Here is a 19,491-nt window from a genome sequence, read left to right on the forward strand (position 1 = left end):
TCTTTTGGCAGTTACCTTAAATCTATGAACAGAGAGAGAAATTGCTGAAGAAGCTCAGCAGGTCTGGTAGCATCTGTGTGGACAGAAAGCAGAGTTAATATTTCAATCCTTCTTCAGAATGCAGGTACACTCCAAACGTTAACCGTGTTTCTCTCTCTACAAATGCTGACAAGGCAGCTGAGTTTTCCTAGCAATTTCTGTTTTGCTTTCCAGCATCCTGAGTTCTTTACCTTTTTTTAAATTTAACTTTAAATCTATGTCCTTGGTTCTCCCACCAATGTGAACAGCTTGTCTCTGTGCCATGATTTTGAAAACATCTATCAAATTTTCTTTCAATCTTCCTTTTCTTCAAAGGAGAACAGTCCCAACTCCTCCCTAACTGAAACTATGTTAGTGCAGCTGAGAAAACTGTGTTTGAAAAAAATGGAATTCTTGGCTTTATTACTAAAGGACCAGAATACAACAACACATAAGCCAATACTAAACCTTTAACTGTACCTTGGCCTCAGCTGGAGAATTGTGTAAGAGACAAGGCATCATGCTTTATGAAACATGGCAAAGTGATGGATAAGAAGTGGAGAAGATTTACTGGAATGATACAAGGGATTAGCAAGCTCAGTTAGATGGAGAGCTGCTCTTCGTGTTGGAACAAAGATGTTAAGAGGAAGTTTCAAAGTTTTTTGAATCACCTTAAAATCGAGTTAAGAATAAACAGTTTTCAGTGACAGAGGGTCAGCAATCATAAAAGAATAATTTAAGGAAGATGAATCAGAGATGAGTGATTGTGAACTAGAATCGGGGGTGAGTGATTGTGAACTGGAATCGGGGGTGAGGGACTATAAACTGGAATCGGGGGTGAGTGATTGTGAACTGGAATCGGGGGTGAATGACTGTGAACTGGAATCGGGGTGAGGGACTATAAACTGGAATCGGGGTGAGTGACTGTGAACTGGAATCAGGGTGAGGGACTATAAACTGGAATCGGGGGTGAGTGACTGTGAACTGGAATCGGGGGGTGAGTGACTGTGAACTGGAATTGGGGTGAGTGACTGTGAACTGGAATCGGGGTGACTCACTGTGAACAGGAATCGGGGGTTAGTGCCTGTGAACTGGAATTGGGGTGAGTGACTGTGAACTGGAATCGGGCGGGTGAGTGACTGTGAACTGGAATCGGGGTGAGTGACTGTGAACTGGAATCGGGGTGAGTGACTGTGAACTGGAATCGGGCGGGTGAGTGACTGTGAACTGGAATCGGGGTGAGTGACTGTGAACTGGAATCGGGGTGAGTGACTGTGAACTGGAATTGTGGGGTTGAGTGACTGTGAACTGGAATCGGGGGGTTGAGTGACTGTGAACTGGAATCGGGGGTGAGTGACTGTGAACTGGAATTGAGGGTGAGCGACTGTGAACTGGAATCGGGGTGTGTGACTGTAAACTGGGAATCAGGGGTGAGTGACTGTGAACTGGAATCGGGGGTTAGTGACTGTGAACTGGAATCAGAGTGAGTGACTGTGATTGGAATCAGGGGTGAGTTTCTGTGAACTGGAATCGGGGGTGAGTTTCTGTGAACTGGAATCAGAGGGGTGAGTGACTGTGAAGTGGAATCGGGGGTGAGTGACTGTGAACTGGAATCGGGGGTGAGTTTCTCTGAACTGGAATCGGGGGTGAGTGACTGTGAACTGGAATCGTGGGTGAGTGACTGTGAAGTGGAATCGGGGGGTGAGTGACTGTGAACTGGAATCGTGGGTGAGTGACTGTGAAGTGGAATCGGGGGTGAGTGACTGTGAACTGGAATCGGGGGTGAGTTTCTCTGAACTGGAATCGGGGGTGAGTGACTGTGAACTGGAATCGTGGGTGAGTGACTGTGAACTGGAATCGGGGGTGAGTTTCTGTGAACTGGAATCGGGGGTGAGTGACTGTGAACTGGAATCGGGGGTGAGTGACTGTGAACTGGAATTGTGGGGTTGAGTGACTGTGAACTGGAATCGGTGGTGAGCGATTGTGAACTAGAATCGGGGTGTGTGACTGTAAACTGGGAATCAGGGGTTAGTGATTGTGAACTGGAATCGGGGGTTAGTGACTGTGAACTGGAATCGGGGTGACTCACTGTGAACAGGAATTGGGGGTTAGTGACTGTGAACTGGAATCAGAGTGAGTGACTGTGATTGGAATCAGGGATGAGTTTCTGTGAACTGGAATCAGAGGGGTGAGTGACTGTGAAGTGGAATCGGGGGTGAGTGACTGTGAACTGGAATCGGGGGTGAGTTTCTATGAACTGGAATCGGGAGTTAGTGATTGTGAACTGGAATCCGGGGTGAGTGACTGTGAACTGGAACCAGGGGCGAGTGACTGTGAACTGGAATCGGGAGTTAGTGATTGTGAACTGGAATCCGGGGTGAGTGACTGTGAACTGGAACCAGGGGCGAGTGACTGTGAACTGGAATCGGGAGTTAGTGATTGTGAACTGGAATCCGGGGTGAGTGACTGTGAATTGGAACCAGGGGTGAGCGACTGTGAACTAGAATTGGAGGTGAGTGACTGTGAACTGGAATCAGGGGTGAGTGATTGTGAAGTGGAATCGGGAGTTAGTGATTGTGAACTGGAATCCGGGGTGAGTGACTGTGAAGTGGAATCGCGGGTGAGTGACTGTGAACTGGAATCGGTAGTTAGTGATTGTGAACTGGAATCCGGCGTGAGTGACTGTGAACCGGAACCAGGGGCGAGTGACTGTGAACTGGCATCGGGAGCGAGCGACTGTGAACTGGAATTGAGGGTGAGCGACTGTGAACTGGAATCGGGGTGTGTGACTGTAAACTGGGAATCAGGGGTGAGTGACTGTGAAGTGGAATCGGGGGTTAGTGACTGTGAACTGGAATCGGGGTGACTCACTGTGAACAGGAATCGGGGGTTAGTGCCTGTGAACTGGAATTGGGGTGAGTGACTGTGAACTGGAATCGGGCGGGTGAGTAACTGTGAACTGGAATCGGGGGGTTGAGTGACTGTGAACTGGAATTGAGGGTGAGCGACTGAACTGGAATTGGGGTGAGTGACTGTAAACTGGGAATCAGGGGTGAGTGACTGTGAACTGGAATCGGGAGCGAGCGACTGTGAACTGGAATCGGGGTGTGTGACTGTAAACTGGGAATCAGGGGTGAGTGACTGTGAACTGGAATCGGGAGCGAGCGACTGTGAACTGGAATCGGGGTGTGTGACTGTAAACTGGGAATCAGGGGTGAGTGACTGTGAACTGGAATGGGGGGTTAGTGACTGTGAACTAGAATCGGGGTGTGTGACTGTAAACTGGGAATCAGGGGTGAGTGACTGTGAACTGGAATGGGGGGTTAGTGACTGTGAACTGGAATCGGGGTGACTCACTGTGAACAGGAATCGGGGGTTAGTGACTGTGAACTGGAATCAGAGTGAGTGACTGTGATTGGAATCAGGGGTGAGTTTCTGTGAACTGGAATCAGAGGGGTGAGTGACTGTGAACTGGAATCGGGGGTGAGTGACTGTGAACTGGAATCGGGGGGTGAGTGACTGTGAAGTGGAATCGGGGGTGAGTGACTGTGAACTGGAATCGGGGGTGAGTTTCTGTGAACTGGAATCGGGAGTTAGTGATTGTGAACTGGAATCCGGGGTGAGTGACTGTGAACTGGAACCAGGGGCGAGTGACTGTGAACTGGAATCGGGGGTGAGTTTCTGTGAACTGGAATCGGGGTGTGAGTGACTGTGAACTGGAATCGTGGGTGAGTGACTGTGAACTGGAATCGGGAGTTAGTGATTGTGAACTGGAATCCGGGGTGAGTGACTGTGAACTGGAACCAGGGGTGAGCGACTGTGAACTAGAATTGGAGGTGAGTGACTGTGAACTGGCATCGGGGCGAGCGACTGTGAACTGGAATCAGGGGGGTGAGTGACTGTGAAGTGGAATCGCGGGTGAGTGACTGTGAAGTGGAATCGGGAGTTAGTGATTGTGAACTGGAATCCGGGGTGAGTGACTGTGAACTGGAATCGGGGGTGAGCGACTGTGAACTGGAATCGGGGGTGAGCGACTGTGAACTGGAATCGGGGGTGAGCGACTGTGAACTGGAATCGGGAGTTAGTGATTGTGAACTGGAATCGGGGGTGAGCGACTGTGAACTAGAATTGGAGGTGAGCGACTGTGAACTGGAATCGGGGGGTGAGTGACTGTGAACTGGAATTGGGGGGTTGAGTGACTGTGAACTGGAATCAGGGGGTGAGTGACTGTGAACTGGAATTGGAGGTGAGTGACTGTGAACTGGCATCGGGACGAGTGACTGTGAACTGGAATCGGGGGTGAGTGACTGTGAACTGGAATCAGGGGGGTGAGTGACTGTGAACTGGAATTGGGGTGAGTGACTGTGAACTGGAATCGGGGCGAGCGACTGTGAACTGGAATCGGGGGGTTGAGTGACTGTGAACTGGAATCGGGCCGAGCGACTGTGAACTGGAATCGGGGGGTTGAGTGACTGTGAACTGGAATTGGAGGTGAGTGACTGTGAACTGGCATCGGGACGAGTGACTGTGAACTGGAATCGGGGGTGAGTGACTGTGAACTGGAATCAGGGGGGTGAGTGACTGTGAACTGGAATCGGGGCGAGCGACTGTGAACTGGAATCGGGGCGAGCGACTGTGAACTGGAATCGGGGCGAGCGACTGTGAACTGGAATCGGGGGGTTGAGTGACTGTGAACTGGAATCGGGCCGAGCGACTGTGAACTGGAATCGGGGGGTTGAGTGACTGTGAACTGGAATCGGGAGTTAGTGATTGTGAACTGGAATCTGGGGTGAGTGACTGTGAACTAGAATCGGAGGTGAGTGACTGTGAACTGGCATCGGGGCGACCGACTGTGAACTGGAATTGGGGGTGAGTGACTATGAACTGGAATCCAGGATGAGTGATTGTGAACTGAATTCGGGGTGAGTGACTGTGAATTGGAATTTGGGTGAGCGATTGTGAACTGGAATGGATTCAGGGGGGTGATTGATTGTGAACTGGAATCGGGGGTGAGTGACTGTGAATTGTAGTGGTGTTGTCTGTTGCATGACATATTAAACAAAAGCCATGTCTGCCCTTTCAGGTGGATCTGACAGCAGGATGGTGGCATTCGTGATTAGCACTGCTGCCTCACAGCGCCAGGGACCTGGGTTTGATTCGATTGCTCAGATCCCTGGCACTGCATGGAGTTTGCACAAATCTCCCTGTGTCGGGAAGGTGTTTCCTCTCCCAGTCCAAAGATGTGCAATCCATGGGAAATGGGTGGATCCGATTGGGATACCTTTTGGAGAGTTAGTGTGGTCTGGATGACCTGAATGGTTCACTTCCAGACTGTAGGGAAGTTTTGATTTGGATCTCTATGGCGCTGTTTTAACGAAGAGTAGAAAGGATTGCATTTGATTTCTTGGCAATTATTTCTATTACTATTTCCCTTCTGGTGCCTGGACTCCATGTTTGATTCTACCTGGGGAGTCTGTCTGTGTGCAGCCTGCACGTTCTCCCTCTGTCTGCATGGGTTTCCTCCGGGGCTCCGGTTTCCTCCCACAATCCAAAGATGTGCAGGTTATGGTGGATTGACCATGCAAGATTGCCCTGTAGTGTCCAGGGATGTGCATGCCAGATGGGTTAACCATGGGAAATGTGGGGTTATGGGGATCAGGTGGGATATTGTTCAGAGGGCTGGTGCAGAATTGATGGGCCAAATGGCTCCTTTCTGCACAGTAGGGATTCTCTAATACCTGAATGAACATCATGAAAACAGGTGATCAGTTCCTTACCGCAGTATTATTTGTGGAATCTTGCTCTGTATGAATTAACTGTCACATTTTCTGCATTACAACAGTGACTGCTCCTCAAGAAGAAGTTAATTTGCTGTGGAATGCCAAGTCTCTCCTCTGAGCCTTTTTCAAAGAGGTGTTGGATGCCTCTATATAGCACCTGTCACTCAGGGTATTGATCTGTCTGTTGACCTCTGCAGCATGGTTAGGGCTGGCCACATGTTCTGTGATTCCAGACTGTGGTGGCAAGCTACTGCCTGTAAATGCAGTGAAAGTGATATGGGGTTACCCTTTCTGCTAATTTAAACCAGGCACACAGAAAAGCTCACCTCACCTCGTCATCTGTAAAATTACGAGTGACAAAGAACTACCATAAATTCCACTATTTAAAGAAAAAAATTTTACAATTTATTCATTAACTCCCAAAGAAAAGAACATTAAAGCAACTATCTACACTGTAATCCTCCTTTGTCTGAATAACTTACCTACCTCCCACCGATCCAATAAAACGTCTAACTAAGATTTACAAAAAGTCAAATTTAAAAATCAGCCAGCTGTGTCGATTCTTCTCTGTATCTTTCAGTCTTCTTTTCTTCGGTCTTCTGCTTCACAGATTTCATATGAACAGGTACCTTTCAGAGAGGATCTCTGTGGGCAGCCTGTTGGTGCTATTTGACACTCTGGCTAACTGTTCAAAATGCCTGATTTTTATACCCCAAAACATCGGATCGTCTCATTGGTTTGATGTTGTCAAAACAGTAAATTTCAAATTTGATTGGGTTTTTGTATCTTGGGGCATAATTTAAATTGATTAGCCAAATTCAAATTTGTTGTGTAACATATCAACCCAGCTTAGCTCTTTGTTCACAGCCAAATGTTACATTTTAAAAGTTTTCAGCACACTCTGTGCTTCTCTATGTCTCACATTGGCTTAATCCATACCTCACCCCCGTCTTCTGTACTCTTTCCAGTTTAATAACATCCTTCCTGTAGCAAGATGACCAAAACTGAACACAATACTCCTGAAGATCAAGACCCTCCCGGGAGGGGCCTCTCTGTTCTGCAATCAGTCAAATAAACACGAGCAGCTCAGTCTGATTTCAGCAAGATTTAACAATCTTTTATGACATTGGACATAGGTTATTCAGAATGCAGGGGTTAAGCACTTCTGTGTACTCTGGAAAAGTGGCACACAATCTTAAAACACAAACAACTTTTATAGGTCTCTTAACAAACAGAGGTGAAAATGTGTTGCTGGAAAAGCGCAGCAGATCAGGCAGCATCCAAGGAGCAGGAGAATCGACGTTTCGGGCATGAGCCCTTCTTCAGGAAGCCCTTCTTCCTGAAGAAGGGCTCATGCCCGAAACGTCAATTCTCCTGCTCCTTGGATGCTGCCTGACCTGCTGCGCTTTTCCAGCGACACATTTTCAGCTCTGATCTCCAGCATTTGCAGTCCTCACTTTCTCCTCTTAGCAAACAGAACAGCCTTAATTGCAAAATTAATCCAATAAAATGAAATGATATGACAAATAGACATAAAATTAAACCAATGATATTTCCTAGGAACTGACTTGTTTTGCACTTTTTTATCTCGGGGACACCTGGTTTCCAAGGTCAATTTAGGATACTTTAATAATGTCATATCTTACTTTGATAATTCATATTATGAACAGGACATTGTTTGCTAATCTCTTTCAATTAGTTCAGGAATGTAGTTTTCAGCAGAGTTAGATGCCATTGCTCCTAGAAGCCATTTTGTTGAGTTATTTTATGTTACTTGCATTAAGAAGCTATTTTGTGGTTAGAAAAAGCACGCACTAGATGGTTGCTCCTGACAAATCCAGATTTTAGATCCTCATTCCAACTGCGGCCTCATCAATGACTTGTACAACTGCAACATAACTTCCCAGTTTCTATACTCAATGCCCTGACTGATTAAGACTGTGTGCCAAAAGCATTCTTCACCACCCTTCTACCTGTGACTCCACTTTCAGAAAATTGTGAACTTGAACTCCAAAATCCCTCTGTTCCACTACATTCCTTAAGCCCAACCATTCACCAGATCAGGAGCAATCCATCTTATTGAACTCTCTGATATCTTTGTTCAACAGGAGCACCTGGACAAAAAGGAGAGCCAGGAGAGCGAGGACCACCTGGTGAGCATTCTGACATGGGTCCCATTGTTAGGCATTCCCAATAATGGGAGCTTGAATCTCATCCTTTGATTTATTTGGCTGAAGTCACCCCCATTCCGCTACACTCTTACTAGAAACCTGACAGGACAATTGGAGTGGCCTGTTTGATCCAGAAACAAGAATGGAACAAACTGGACATATTGAGACTGTACTGCCACTACTACCAAGGCTAGCCCCACTTTCCCACACTAGGAGCATAGCCTTAAATGTTATAACATTTCAAGGTTTCAGCCTAGTACTTTCTAAATGTTGTGAGGTTGCCCACCTCAATTACCTTCCCAGGATGTGGATTACAGATCCCCTCCACCTCTGGGTGAAAACCTTTTTCCTCAAATCCTTTCTAAAACTCCTGACTTTAACTTGAAAATTATGGCCTCATGTTATTGGCCATTTGCCTAAGGGAGCAGTTCTTGCCCCTCTCAATCTTATACAGATGTTATCTTTATCTGAAATGCTGGGACCAGCTGGTTTTCGGAATTTAGACTTTTATAATTTCAGAATAAGTGACAGTTTGATGGTGAAATTTTTTTTAAAACTTACAGGAGGAGCAGACTCAGTGAGTAAAACAGGCCTTGATGCGGAATTGAGGCCTGCCAGTGCTGGGCCATGCCCCCACGTGTTGCATCTGAGTGATACACATTGAGTGGGGGTCGACTTGGGTTAACTGTTTGCATGCCAAACAACCTTGTTAATGAGAAAAAAACTTTACAAAAAAACCTTTTGACTTTGGAGCTTTTCAGATTTTGGGATTTCAGATAAAGGGTTGTCTACCTGTTACTCTATTAGAGCCCACCTCATCCTATTTGCTCCAAAGAAAACAACCCAAGTCTATCTAGAGTCTCTTCATACCTGTAATGCTCTATCCCAGGCTATTATCCTGGTGAATCCCCTCTGATCCCCCTCCAGTGCAGTCATATCCTTCCTCATGTGGTAACCAAAACTGCACACAGTACTGTAGTTGTGGGTTAACTAAGTTTTGTACAGCTCCAGCTTGATTTCCCTGCTCTTATAATCTATCTCATGAATGATAAAAGCAAGCATTCCATGTACCTTCTTAACTACCCAATTAACCTGTCCTGCCACCTTCAGGGATCTGTAGACAAGTATCCCAAAATCCCTCTGTTCCTCTGAGCTTCCCAGTGTCTTGCCATTCACTGAATGTCCTTCTCTTGTTATTTCCTCCAAAGTGCATCACCTCACACTTATCAATGTTAATTTCCATCTGCATCCATTTTCACAGTGCAAGACACCAGTGCCATATCAGAACATCAAGAGAGTCATTTTGGTGGGGGGGGGGGGGGGGGGGGGGGGGAGCGCAGAAGTGAAAGTTGTGACCATCACTGTAGAGGAAGTGCTACAGATGCTGAAAGATCTGGAGACAGATATATCACCTGGACCAGATGGACTACACTCCAGAATTATAAAGTCATAGAGAAGGACAGCATGGAAACAGACCCTTCGGTCCAACTCATCTGTGCCGACCAAATATCCTAACTGAATCTAGTCCCATTTGCCAGCACTTGGCCCATATTCCTCTAAACCCTTCCTATTCATATACCCGTCCAGATGCCTTTTAAATGCTGCAATTGTACCAGCCTCCACCACTTCCTCTGGCAGCTCATTCCATGCACGTACCACCCTCTGTGTGAAAACATTGCCCCTTAGGTCTCTTTTATATCTTTCCCCTCTCACCCTAAACCTATGCCCTCTAGTTCTGGACTGGCCGACCCCAGGGAAAAGACTTTGCCTATTTACCCTATCCATGCGCCTCATGTCTTTATAAACCTCTAGAAGGTCACCCCTCAGCCTCCGATGCTCCAGGGAAGACAGCCCCAGCCTATTCAGCCTCTCCCTATGTCTCAAATTCTCCAACCCTGGCATCATCCTTGTAAATCTTTTCTGAACCCTTTCAAGTTTCACAACATCATTCCAATAGGAAGGAGACCAGAATTGCACACAATATTCCAACAGTGGCCTAACCAATGTCCTGTACAGCCGCAACATGACCTCCCAACTCCTGTACTCAATACTCTGACCAATAAAGGAAAGCATACCAAATGCCTTCTTCACTATACTATCTATTTGCGAGTCCACTTTCAAGGAGTTACGAACCTGCACTCCAAGGCCTCTTTGTTCAGCAACACTCCCTAGGACCTTACCATTAAGTGTATAAGTCCTGCTCTAATTTACATAGAACTTTACATAAAACATTCCAACATGGTATAGGCCCTTCGAACCTCGATGTTCTAACAACGTGTGAAACCAATCTGAAGCCCATCTATCCTACACTATTCCATTTCCATTCATATGTATGTCTATCACTTAAATGCCCTTAACGTCAGTGCTTCTACTACTGTTGCAGGTAGGCAGTTCCACACCCCTACAACTCTCTAAATAAAGAAACTATCTCCGACATCTGTCCTAGATCTATCACCCCTCAATTTAAAGCGCTGCCCCCTCGTGCTAGCCATCACCATCCAAGGATAAAGGCTCTCACTGTCCACCCTTTCTAACCCTCTAATTATCTTATTTGTCTCAATTAAGTCAGCTCTCAACCTTCTTCTCTGTAATGAAAATAGCCTCAAATCCTTCAGCTTTTCCTCGTATGACCTTCCCTCCATATCACGCAACATCCTAGTAAATCTCCTCTGAACCCTTTCCAAAGCTTCCCACACCCTTCCTGTAATGCAGTGACCAGAACTATAAGAAATATTCCAAGTGTGGCCCTCACCAAGGCTTTGTACAGCTGCAACATGACCTCGTGGCTCTGAAACTCAGTCCCTCTACTAATAAAAACTAACACAACAAATGCCTTCTTAGCAAACCTATCAATCTAGATTGCAACTTTCAGGGATCTATGTAAATGGAGTTTGAGATCTCTCTGTTCACTGACACTGCCAAGAATTTTACCATTAGCCCAGTACTCTGTATTCCTGTTGCTCCTTCCAAAGTGAATCACCTCACACTTTTCCACATTAAACTCCATTTGCCACCTCTTAGCCCAGCTCTGCAGCTTATCTATATCTCTCTGTAACCCATAACATGCCTGATATCAGACTAATGAACCTTCTCTGGACTGCCTCCAATGCCAGTATATAGTTCCTTAGATAAGGGAATCAAAACTATTTACAGTATTCCAGCTAGGGTCTGACTAAGCTATGTATAGTTTTAGCAAGTTTTCCATGTTTTTACCCTCCATTCCCTTTAAAATAAAGACCAACATTCCATTTCCCTCCCTGTTACTCACTAAATATGGATTCTTGCTTTTTGTGGTTTATGGAGAACTCCCAAATCCCTCAGTCCTGTAGCTTTCTGCAGTCTTTCCCCATTTAAAAAGTATGCAGGTCATCTATTCTTCTTGTCAAAGTGCATAGCCTCACGTTTCCCCATATTATATTCTATTTGCCAAGCTTTTGCCCATTCACTTAACCTGTCTAAATCCTTCTGCAGGTTTAAGGTCCCTGCCTTCTGTGTTGCCATGTCTTCAGTCCAGGGACCAGTGGCCATGGTGACGGAGTGCAGGAGCGCGTGTCTCTCCAGCTGACCCTGATGCTGCTGGACCTGGATCTCCATGGCAGCACCAAGGAGGCAGCTGGATGGTCACATGACTCATCGCATTGCTGCAGCCTCTGGGCAGTGAAAGCCATACCTCCCACACTCCTGTTCCTGTCAGCTGCTCCTGTCCCTCCCTTTCCATGTGGACAAAGTCTGATTGCTGATCCCACAGAGTCTTCTCCTGCCTCGTGCTCAGCAAGTGCCTGTTCTTCAGTAGTTCTCCAAGTGCTAACTGCCTGGGCCATTTCTTCCTTCGCCTACTGCAGGGCCGTCACAGTGAGGAGGTCATCAGATTGTGAACCTGCATTTCCTATACCTACAGTTCCTACTGACCAAAGAAATAAGAACATAAGTCAGCCATTTGGCTCCTTGAGCCAGTTCATTGCACATTATCAGGACTAAAATGACCAGCCTCCAGTGGCTGTTGAACAAGCTGCTGTAGGAGAAGGTCCTGGTGAAATGAGTTCATTTTTCATGGTACCCCTGCCCTCTGCTCCAGTGAATCTACATGAAGATTAAAGCCATCTTTGCTGCATTCAAAATCTTTGCTTACATGCCCCATTTATTTTCTCCTACAGTGAGACACAGGTGACCATAACCTGTAAGTTAACTTTCCTTGGTTTGTGTCAAAAACATCATCTGCTTCTGACTGCCAGGATTGTGTTACTGAAACCATCTAAAATCATCTGCTCTTCTTTTTTTAAATCAAAAGTGAACAACCTTCCACTTGCCCGCATCATACTCTATCAGTCTCCTTGTTGCCCACTTACTTACCCCATTTGCAGCCTGTGTGTCCACCTCACAACTTCTCACCTAATAGTAATCTTAGATCCATTACAGACAACCCCTTTCTCAAAGTTATTAATATACATTTTCATTGGTGGAGACTCCAACTCTCTACTAATAACAGCCTCCAACCCCAAAATAACTTGCTCATTCTTCCTTTCCATTTTCTGGATTTAATCAAAGAATAAAGAACAATACAGTACAGGGACAGGCCCTTTGACTTTCTGAGCCTGCACCAACACGTTTTGCCCTTCCACACTAAAATTGTCTTTGCTTACAGGATCCATACCCCTCTGTTCTCTTCCTAGTCATGTATTCGTCAATGTGCTTCATGAATGCTACTACATGTCTGCTTCCACCACCTCCTATGGCAGCGCATTCCAGGTACTCACCAAGTCTTTGTGTGAAAAACTTGCCTCCCACATCTCTTGTAAACTCCCTCCCTGCACCTACAACCTGTGTCCCCTGGTAATTGAGCCCTCCACCCTGGGAAAAAGCCTCATACTTTCCACTGTATCCATGCCATTCACAATCTTTTAAACTTCTGTCAGGTTGCCTCTCAACCTCCTGAGTTCAGTGAAAACAAACCCAGTCTATCCAACATTTCTTCATAGCTAAAATGTCCCATTGCAGGCAATATCCTGATAAACCTTTTCTGTACCCTTGCCAAAACATCCACATCCTTCTGGTAGTGTGGTGACCAGAACTGTACACAATTTCCTTCTCTGTGACTATATATTACTATTAACCTAAGGGCCTCTATCTTATGCAAAACTTTTTGTGTGGCACCTTTTGAATATCTTTGGCTAGCTAAATATACCAGATCTATTGGTCTGACCCATTATTGATGCTGCTAGTTACTTCCTTAAACACTACTCTGAGTGGAGAATTATTGGTGTAGTGATCATGTCACTTGGGTATGAATCTAGCAGCCCAGTTTATACTTTGAGGACATGGGTTCAAATCCCACTATGGCAGCTGCTGGAATTTAAATTCATCTCATTAATTCATTTCAAAGAATCCAGAATTGAAAACCGGATTTCCGTGCTGGTGACCGTGAAACTATCAGCGAATGTCATAAAAACCCAGCTGATTCATTCCTGTCTTTTCAAGGAATGAAGCTACTATCCTAACCTGGTTTGGCCTACGTGTGACTCCAGACCCATAGCCATGTGACTGACTCTTTACTGCCCTCTGAAATGGCAGAGTGAGCCATGCAGTTTAAGGGTGATTAGGGACAGACAACAAATGCCAGTGAGGCCCAGATCCCATACGTGAAAGAATACGATTCCTTTTTGTAAATCCCTGTTGATCAGGTGGCCAAGTGTCATTGTGTCCTTAATAATGAATTCTGACATTGTTGGAAAAGTTGGAGAGAGGGGATTGAAGTGATCCACTTGGACCATCCTGATCAGGTAGAGTAGAAGTTGAATGAGACAATGAGTGTTGTTCAATTCCATAATGTTCAGTGTTGCTCAGTGAAACGTTGTTTGTGGTATTTCTGTTTCAGGTTCCCAGGGACCACCTGGCCTTCCTGGGCCTGTTGGTCCCCCTGGGAAGATGGGAGAAGTGGGTGAGGCGGGGACACCTGGACGAACAGGTATGTACATTTTGCAAGCACAGATCTTTGGCACAAACTCATACAAACAGACAGCCAGCACGGGTGGTCCTCAGTCAACAGCTCTGAAATGACCATTGATGAAACACAGCCTACTTCAGTTCCACTCACTTTTCTGTGCTTTGTTCTAGTTCACTAGGATGTGGATATTAGTTTCTCTGTACTAACTGGTTCCAGGAATGGGTGGTGTTTTCATAGCAAGGCCAGTCAAGATAGAGCAGGTGTGGATTAGTTGAGCTAAACATTGGAGTTTCAGATGGGTTTCCATGTCTGCTCTTGATCTTTAAAACAGTGCTTTATGTGTCTTAGGCTGCATAGGTTTCCAGTGAGTGGCAATCTAATCCTGGGAACGATCCTAGGGCCAGAGAGTCTATGATTAGAGGGTATCATCTCAGGGATCACCCCATTTAAGACAGAGTTGAGGAGAAATTTATTCTCTCAGTGGGGAGTAAATCTGTAGAATTGTTTACCACAGAGAGCTGTCAAGGCTCACGTCATGAACCAGACCAAACCTGCTCAAAATATATTAAGAAGATAGCCTAGACCTTTTAAAGTCAAGTGCTGTGTTCCAGATAACTAATCCAGGCTTGAAATAAATCACACTTTATTCATGTGCTATAGTTAAAATACAGACAAAAAAAGAAAAGAAGCTCAACTGTAACTCTATCAAAATACTTAACAAGATTATGTATATATATAAAATTAACCACCACTGATTAACTGTTCCAAGATATTAATATCCCACAAACACACCCTTGCCAAAGGCAAATTCAGTAAAATAGATGTCTCAAATGCAATGTTTCTCTCGTCCAAAAGGAAAGAACACCAAGTCAAAATTCTAAGAGAGAGAAAGAACTCAAATCTTTTGCTGTAGCAGAGAGCGATGTATAGCAGCTTCCAAACACCAACAGCTACTGAAAGTTAAACCAAGATCCTGGTTCTGTGGGAGCTTGACCTTACCACTTCATGCTTCTTCTATTGTTCCAAATTTTAAGAAAAAACAAAGCTAGCTATGTTGCTAGACTTGGAACAGACAGCTTGGCTCCCAGTTTACAACACTTACTTTCAAAAGAAACATGACAGAACAAATCCTTCTTGAACGTATTTCTCGTAACGTTGGATCAGTAAGTATATTTAAGGCTGAGATAGACAGCTTTTTATTTATTCTTAATGACTCTTCTTTGGAGAGTGATTGACTCAAATGCATGGAATTATTGCCAAGACAGAAGCCCTAGCCTTTGGGCCACATGGCATAACAAGTACAAGAGGGAGAGAACTAATTGAGGCCCTAGAGGAGTATAGGAAGTCAAGGAGAGACCTCAGGAAAGCAGTGAGGAGAGCAAAGAGGGGTATGGGAGAACATTGGAAGGCAAGATTAGAGAGAGTGCGGAGATGTTGCACAAGTATATCAAAGGAAAGAGAATAACAAGGTGAAGGCTAGGACCCCTTACTTTAGTTGCGGGTAAAATGTTGTAAAGGTTGTACTAGATAGGATTTATGATAATCTAGAAAAGAATAAGTTGATTAGGGATTGTCAACATGGTTTTGTGATGGGTAGGTCGTGCCTCACAAACCTTATTGAGTTCTTGAGAAGGTGACCAAACAAGTGGATGAGAGTAAAGTGGTTGATGTGTTGTATATGGATTTCAGTCAGGCGTTTGATAAGGTTCCTTATGGTAGGCTATTGCACAAAATACGGAGGCATGGGATTGAGGATGATTTAGCAATTTGGATCAGAAATTGGCTCGCTGAGAAAAGACAGGTTGTGGTGGTTAATGGGAAATGTTCATCCTGGAGCTCAGTTACTAGTGGTGTACCTCAAGGATCTGTTTTGGGGCCACTGCTGTTTGTCATTTTTATGAATGACCTGGATGACGGCGTAGAAGGATGGATTAGTAAATTTGAGGATGACACTAACTGCAGGTTAATCTGCAGAGCTGAGCTGAGAGGTGGCAAATGGAGTTTAATGTGGAAAGGTGTGAGTTGATTCACTTTGGAAGGAGTAACAGGAATACAGAGTACTGGGCTAATGGTAAGATTCTTGATAGGGTAGATGAACAGAGACATATCGGTGTCCACATATGTAGATCCCTGAAAGTTGCCACTCAGGTTGATAGGGTTGTTAAGAAGGCATACGGTGTGATAGTTTTTATTAGCAGAGGGACTAAGTTTCAGAACCATGAGGTCATGTTGCAGCTGTACAAAACTCTGGTGCGGCCGCACTTGGAGTATTTCATACAGCTCTGATCAACGCATTATGGGAAGAATATGGAAGCTTTGGAAAGGGTTCAGAGCAGATTTACTGGGATGTTGCCTGGTATGGAGGGAAGGTCTTACGAGGAAAGGCTGAGGGACTTGAAGCTGTTATCGTTAGAGAGAAGAAGGTTGAGAGGTGACTTAATAGAGACATACAAGATAATCTGAGGGTTATATAGGGTGGACAGTGAGAGCCTTTATCCTCAGATGGTGATGGCGTGCATGAGAGGACATTGCTTTAAATTGAGGGGTGATGGATATAGAACAAATGTCAGAGGTAGTTTCTTTACTCAGAGAGTAGTAGGGGCATGGAACGCACTGCCTGCAAGAGTGGTAGACTCTCCAACTTTAAGGGCATTTAAATGGTCATTGGATAAACATATGGATGAAAAAGGAATAGTGTAGGTTAGATGGGCTTCAGATCAGTTTCACAGGTTGGTGCAACATCGAGGGTCAAAGGGCTGTAATGTTCTAGAACAATCTTTATGAAGTCCTTGGATGAGCACTTGGAGTGTCATAAGATTCAAAGCGATGTGTCTAATGTGAGAAAGTGGGACAAGTGTCGGAGGTAGTGTATTTCTTACTGTACAGACTCAATGGGCCGAAGGGCCTCTTCTGTACTGTGTGATTCTGTGAAGCTCAGCTTTTTCAAGAGTACCATCCCATATCCACTGCTGTAAAATTGCTGCCTCCACCCTCTCTCAACTCACCCAGTGCTGAAACCCTCATTCAGGTCTTGGTCACAGCTATTCTAACACTTTCTTTGTTGCTCCAGTCTGCCATCAGACATAAGCCAGTATTATAACATGCAGCATGTTCTGGTCACCTCCCCCAACACCCCCCCCATACCCCCCCCCACACACACACACACACACACTCACACTCATACACACGCGCGCACTCACTCATACATACACACGCTCACACAGACACACACACACACCCGACATATACCACACTCATGCTCACACACACACTCTTACAGTCACACACACACACATACACACACACACACGCACACACGCATACTCACACACAGGCGCACACTCACACACACACACCCGACACACCACACACAGAGACTTACTCTCACACACATGCTCACACACAGACACACACTCTCACACCACACACACACACTCTCATGTGCTCTCACACACATTCACACGCAGACACATTCTCTCTCTCACGCACACACACACCCAACACACATACACTCACACACACATGCTCATACACACAGACACACACTCACACCACACAGACACACACACACGCTCACACACTCTCACACACATACACACACTCTCATGCACACACACCCGACACACACACTCTCTCACACACCCCAACACACACCACACACACACTCATGCAAACTGTCTCTCACACACACCCCAACACACACATTCATACACACACTCACTCACACTCACACTCATGCACACTCACACTCTCTCTGCACCGACACTGACTCTCTGTCAGGTGGCAGGTGATATTTCCATCCTGTTTTAAGTCCTGCATGTGCCTTCCCTCTCCCTCTAGCTCCTTAGTTTTCTCCATACCTATGAACCAATAAGATGTCTTTGCTCAGGAAGATTTCCTTACCCTGCTGGTTACACCTTTGAAATAGATTTGTTAGCCATGATTTCCATTCCATAATACTGTGTTAGCCCTGCCTAGCTTGATTGTGTCTCCAGTAAAGGATTCAAACAATTTCCCTACTTAGCTGACTTACTTTTCTCTCTCAGTCTGTCCCAAAACAATGAGGTTACATTTGCAACATTTCAATCCGTGAAGAAGATTCTGGAATTTAAGATTTAAAGAAATGCATGCATCACTTGTTACCCTTTTAAAAGCCTGAATTGTAGGGCTTCAGATTAAGGGAGTTTGCTAATTTTCAGTCCTATTTATTTTTGTTTGTCATTGATATTCACTTCGACCCTTGTTCCTCACAATGTCCATTATGGTTTATGTGAGCACAGGTATAATGTATTTGTTCAATGGTTCAGCGTTATATTGCCCTCTACATTTTCTCCTGTCGCTATCTCTGAGGGACCCCACATGTAGTTTCATTCAAGTCTTCCTTCTTGAGAAAGTTTTGGGAACTCTGGTGTCCTGTTTACTAATGTTGTACTGAACTGAGCCTGACTCTGAGAATACTGACCAAGTTGCAGGAGATTATATAAGGACAAATCACCTAACAGATTTACAGGCATCTAAAGCCTCAAAATCTGAGCCACAGGTGTTGTGATTTTATGGTCCATATTCAGTAATATTTCAATTATTATTATTTCTTTCTGTGGCATAGCTCAGAGTAAATTGAGGCAATTTGTTTTATATGGTGATCTCCAAAGATAACATTCCATTGCTTGTTGGAACCACATGATGTGTCTTTCTTGCCCCAGTTTCTGGTTCACTTGGACATTTTTTGATCTTGGCGAAATGCCGGGATCGATGAGAGATCTGGCAAAAACCAGTAACAAAGAAGTGGCTTTCTTTGGGCTTGTTAAATGTGGTTCGGATGGTTTAACAGAAGAGATTTGGTGATGTGCCTCGAGAATTTTAAATTATTAGTTTGCTTTCATTTTTTCCAAGTAGTTTTTCTTTAAACTGTGACTTAACCTGGCATGAAATGGATCAATTGTGAAATTTTTATATCAATTGGGCAGGAATGAAGGATGGGGAGTGAAGAAATAGCCTGTGCTATCTCTGTGCCAGTGTACACTGTGTTCAAGTCCCACCCTAAGTCTTGTTGGCTTTGAAAGTAACTCAGTGGGAATCTGTGCTAGTGTACAGTTCAGATGAATGCTGAGGACTGGCAGCAGTTAAGGGTGTGTAACTGCTCACCAAATCCAAGACATAAGAGATGAATGGTGAGCAACCAGTATTGCAGTAAACCCTTGGTAAAAGCTGTTGCAGAAGCAGAATGGTGAATGTTTACAGTTCTTGCCTGAAATACAGTCCAGGTTGAGTCTGAGACACAAGATGTCAATACAGGATGGAAGATATTTGCACTAATCTCACTGGATGTTGGATGGAAGACTGTAAGTCTATTAATGGATCTATATTGTAGAACCTGACATGATACTGAGTCTCTGTTACATGGGTTTCTACATAATATGAAAATAGTTCCAGATTGATATTTCTGCTCAGTATTCTCCCTGCCTTACTATGTTAGATCCCACTGACACAGCTTCCCATTTCTGTCTCCTCGATATCTTTATCTGGCTTCCACTTCATTGAAACTGAACCTCAGCAACTCTTTTCCACGTTCTTCCCACTC

The 19,491-nt window shown here is 44.9% G+C and overlaps 1 protein-coding gene across 4 annotated transcripts in view; it reads left to right on the forward strand.

The window, feature by feature from the left end:
- The window catches only part of LOC140491290 (collagen alpha-1(XXVI) chain-like), a 214,319-nt gene that overhangs the window by 157,314 nt on the left and 37,514 nt on the right, over window positions 1–19,491 (forward strand). For all 4 annotated transcript variants that reach the window (XM_072589269.1, XM_072589270.1, XM_072589267.1 and 1 more), the window contains exons 6-7: window positions 7,907–7,951; window positions 13,842–13,931. In XM_072589269.1, the coding sequence (XP_072445370.1) occupies window positions 7,907–7,951; window positions 13,842–13,931 (135 nt within the window). The remainder of the gene's footprint in view (window positions 1–7,906; window positions 7,952–13,841; window positions 13,932–19,491) is intronic.

Source organism: Chiloscyllium punctatum, chromosome 19 (genome assembly GCF_047496795.1).
Source record: "Chiloscyllium punctatum isolate Juve2018m chromosome 19, sChiPun1.3, whole genome shotgun sequence".
Taxonomy (NCBI): Eukaryota; Metazoa; Chordata; class Chondrichthyes; order Orectolobiformes; family Hemiscylliidae; genus Chiloscyllium; species Chiloscyllium punctatum.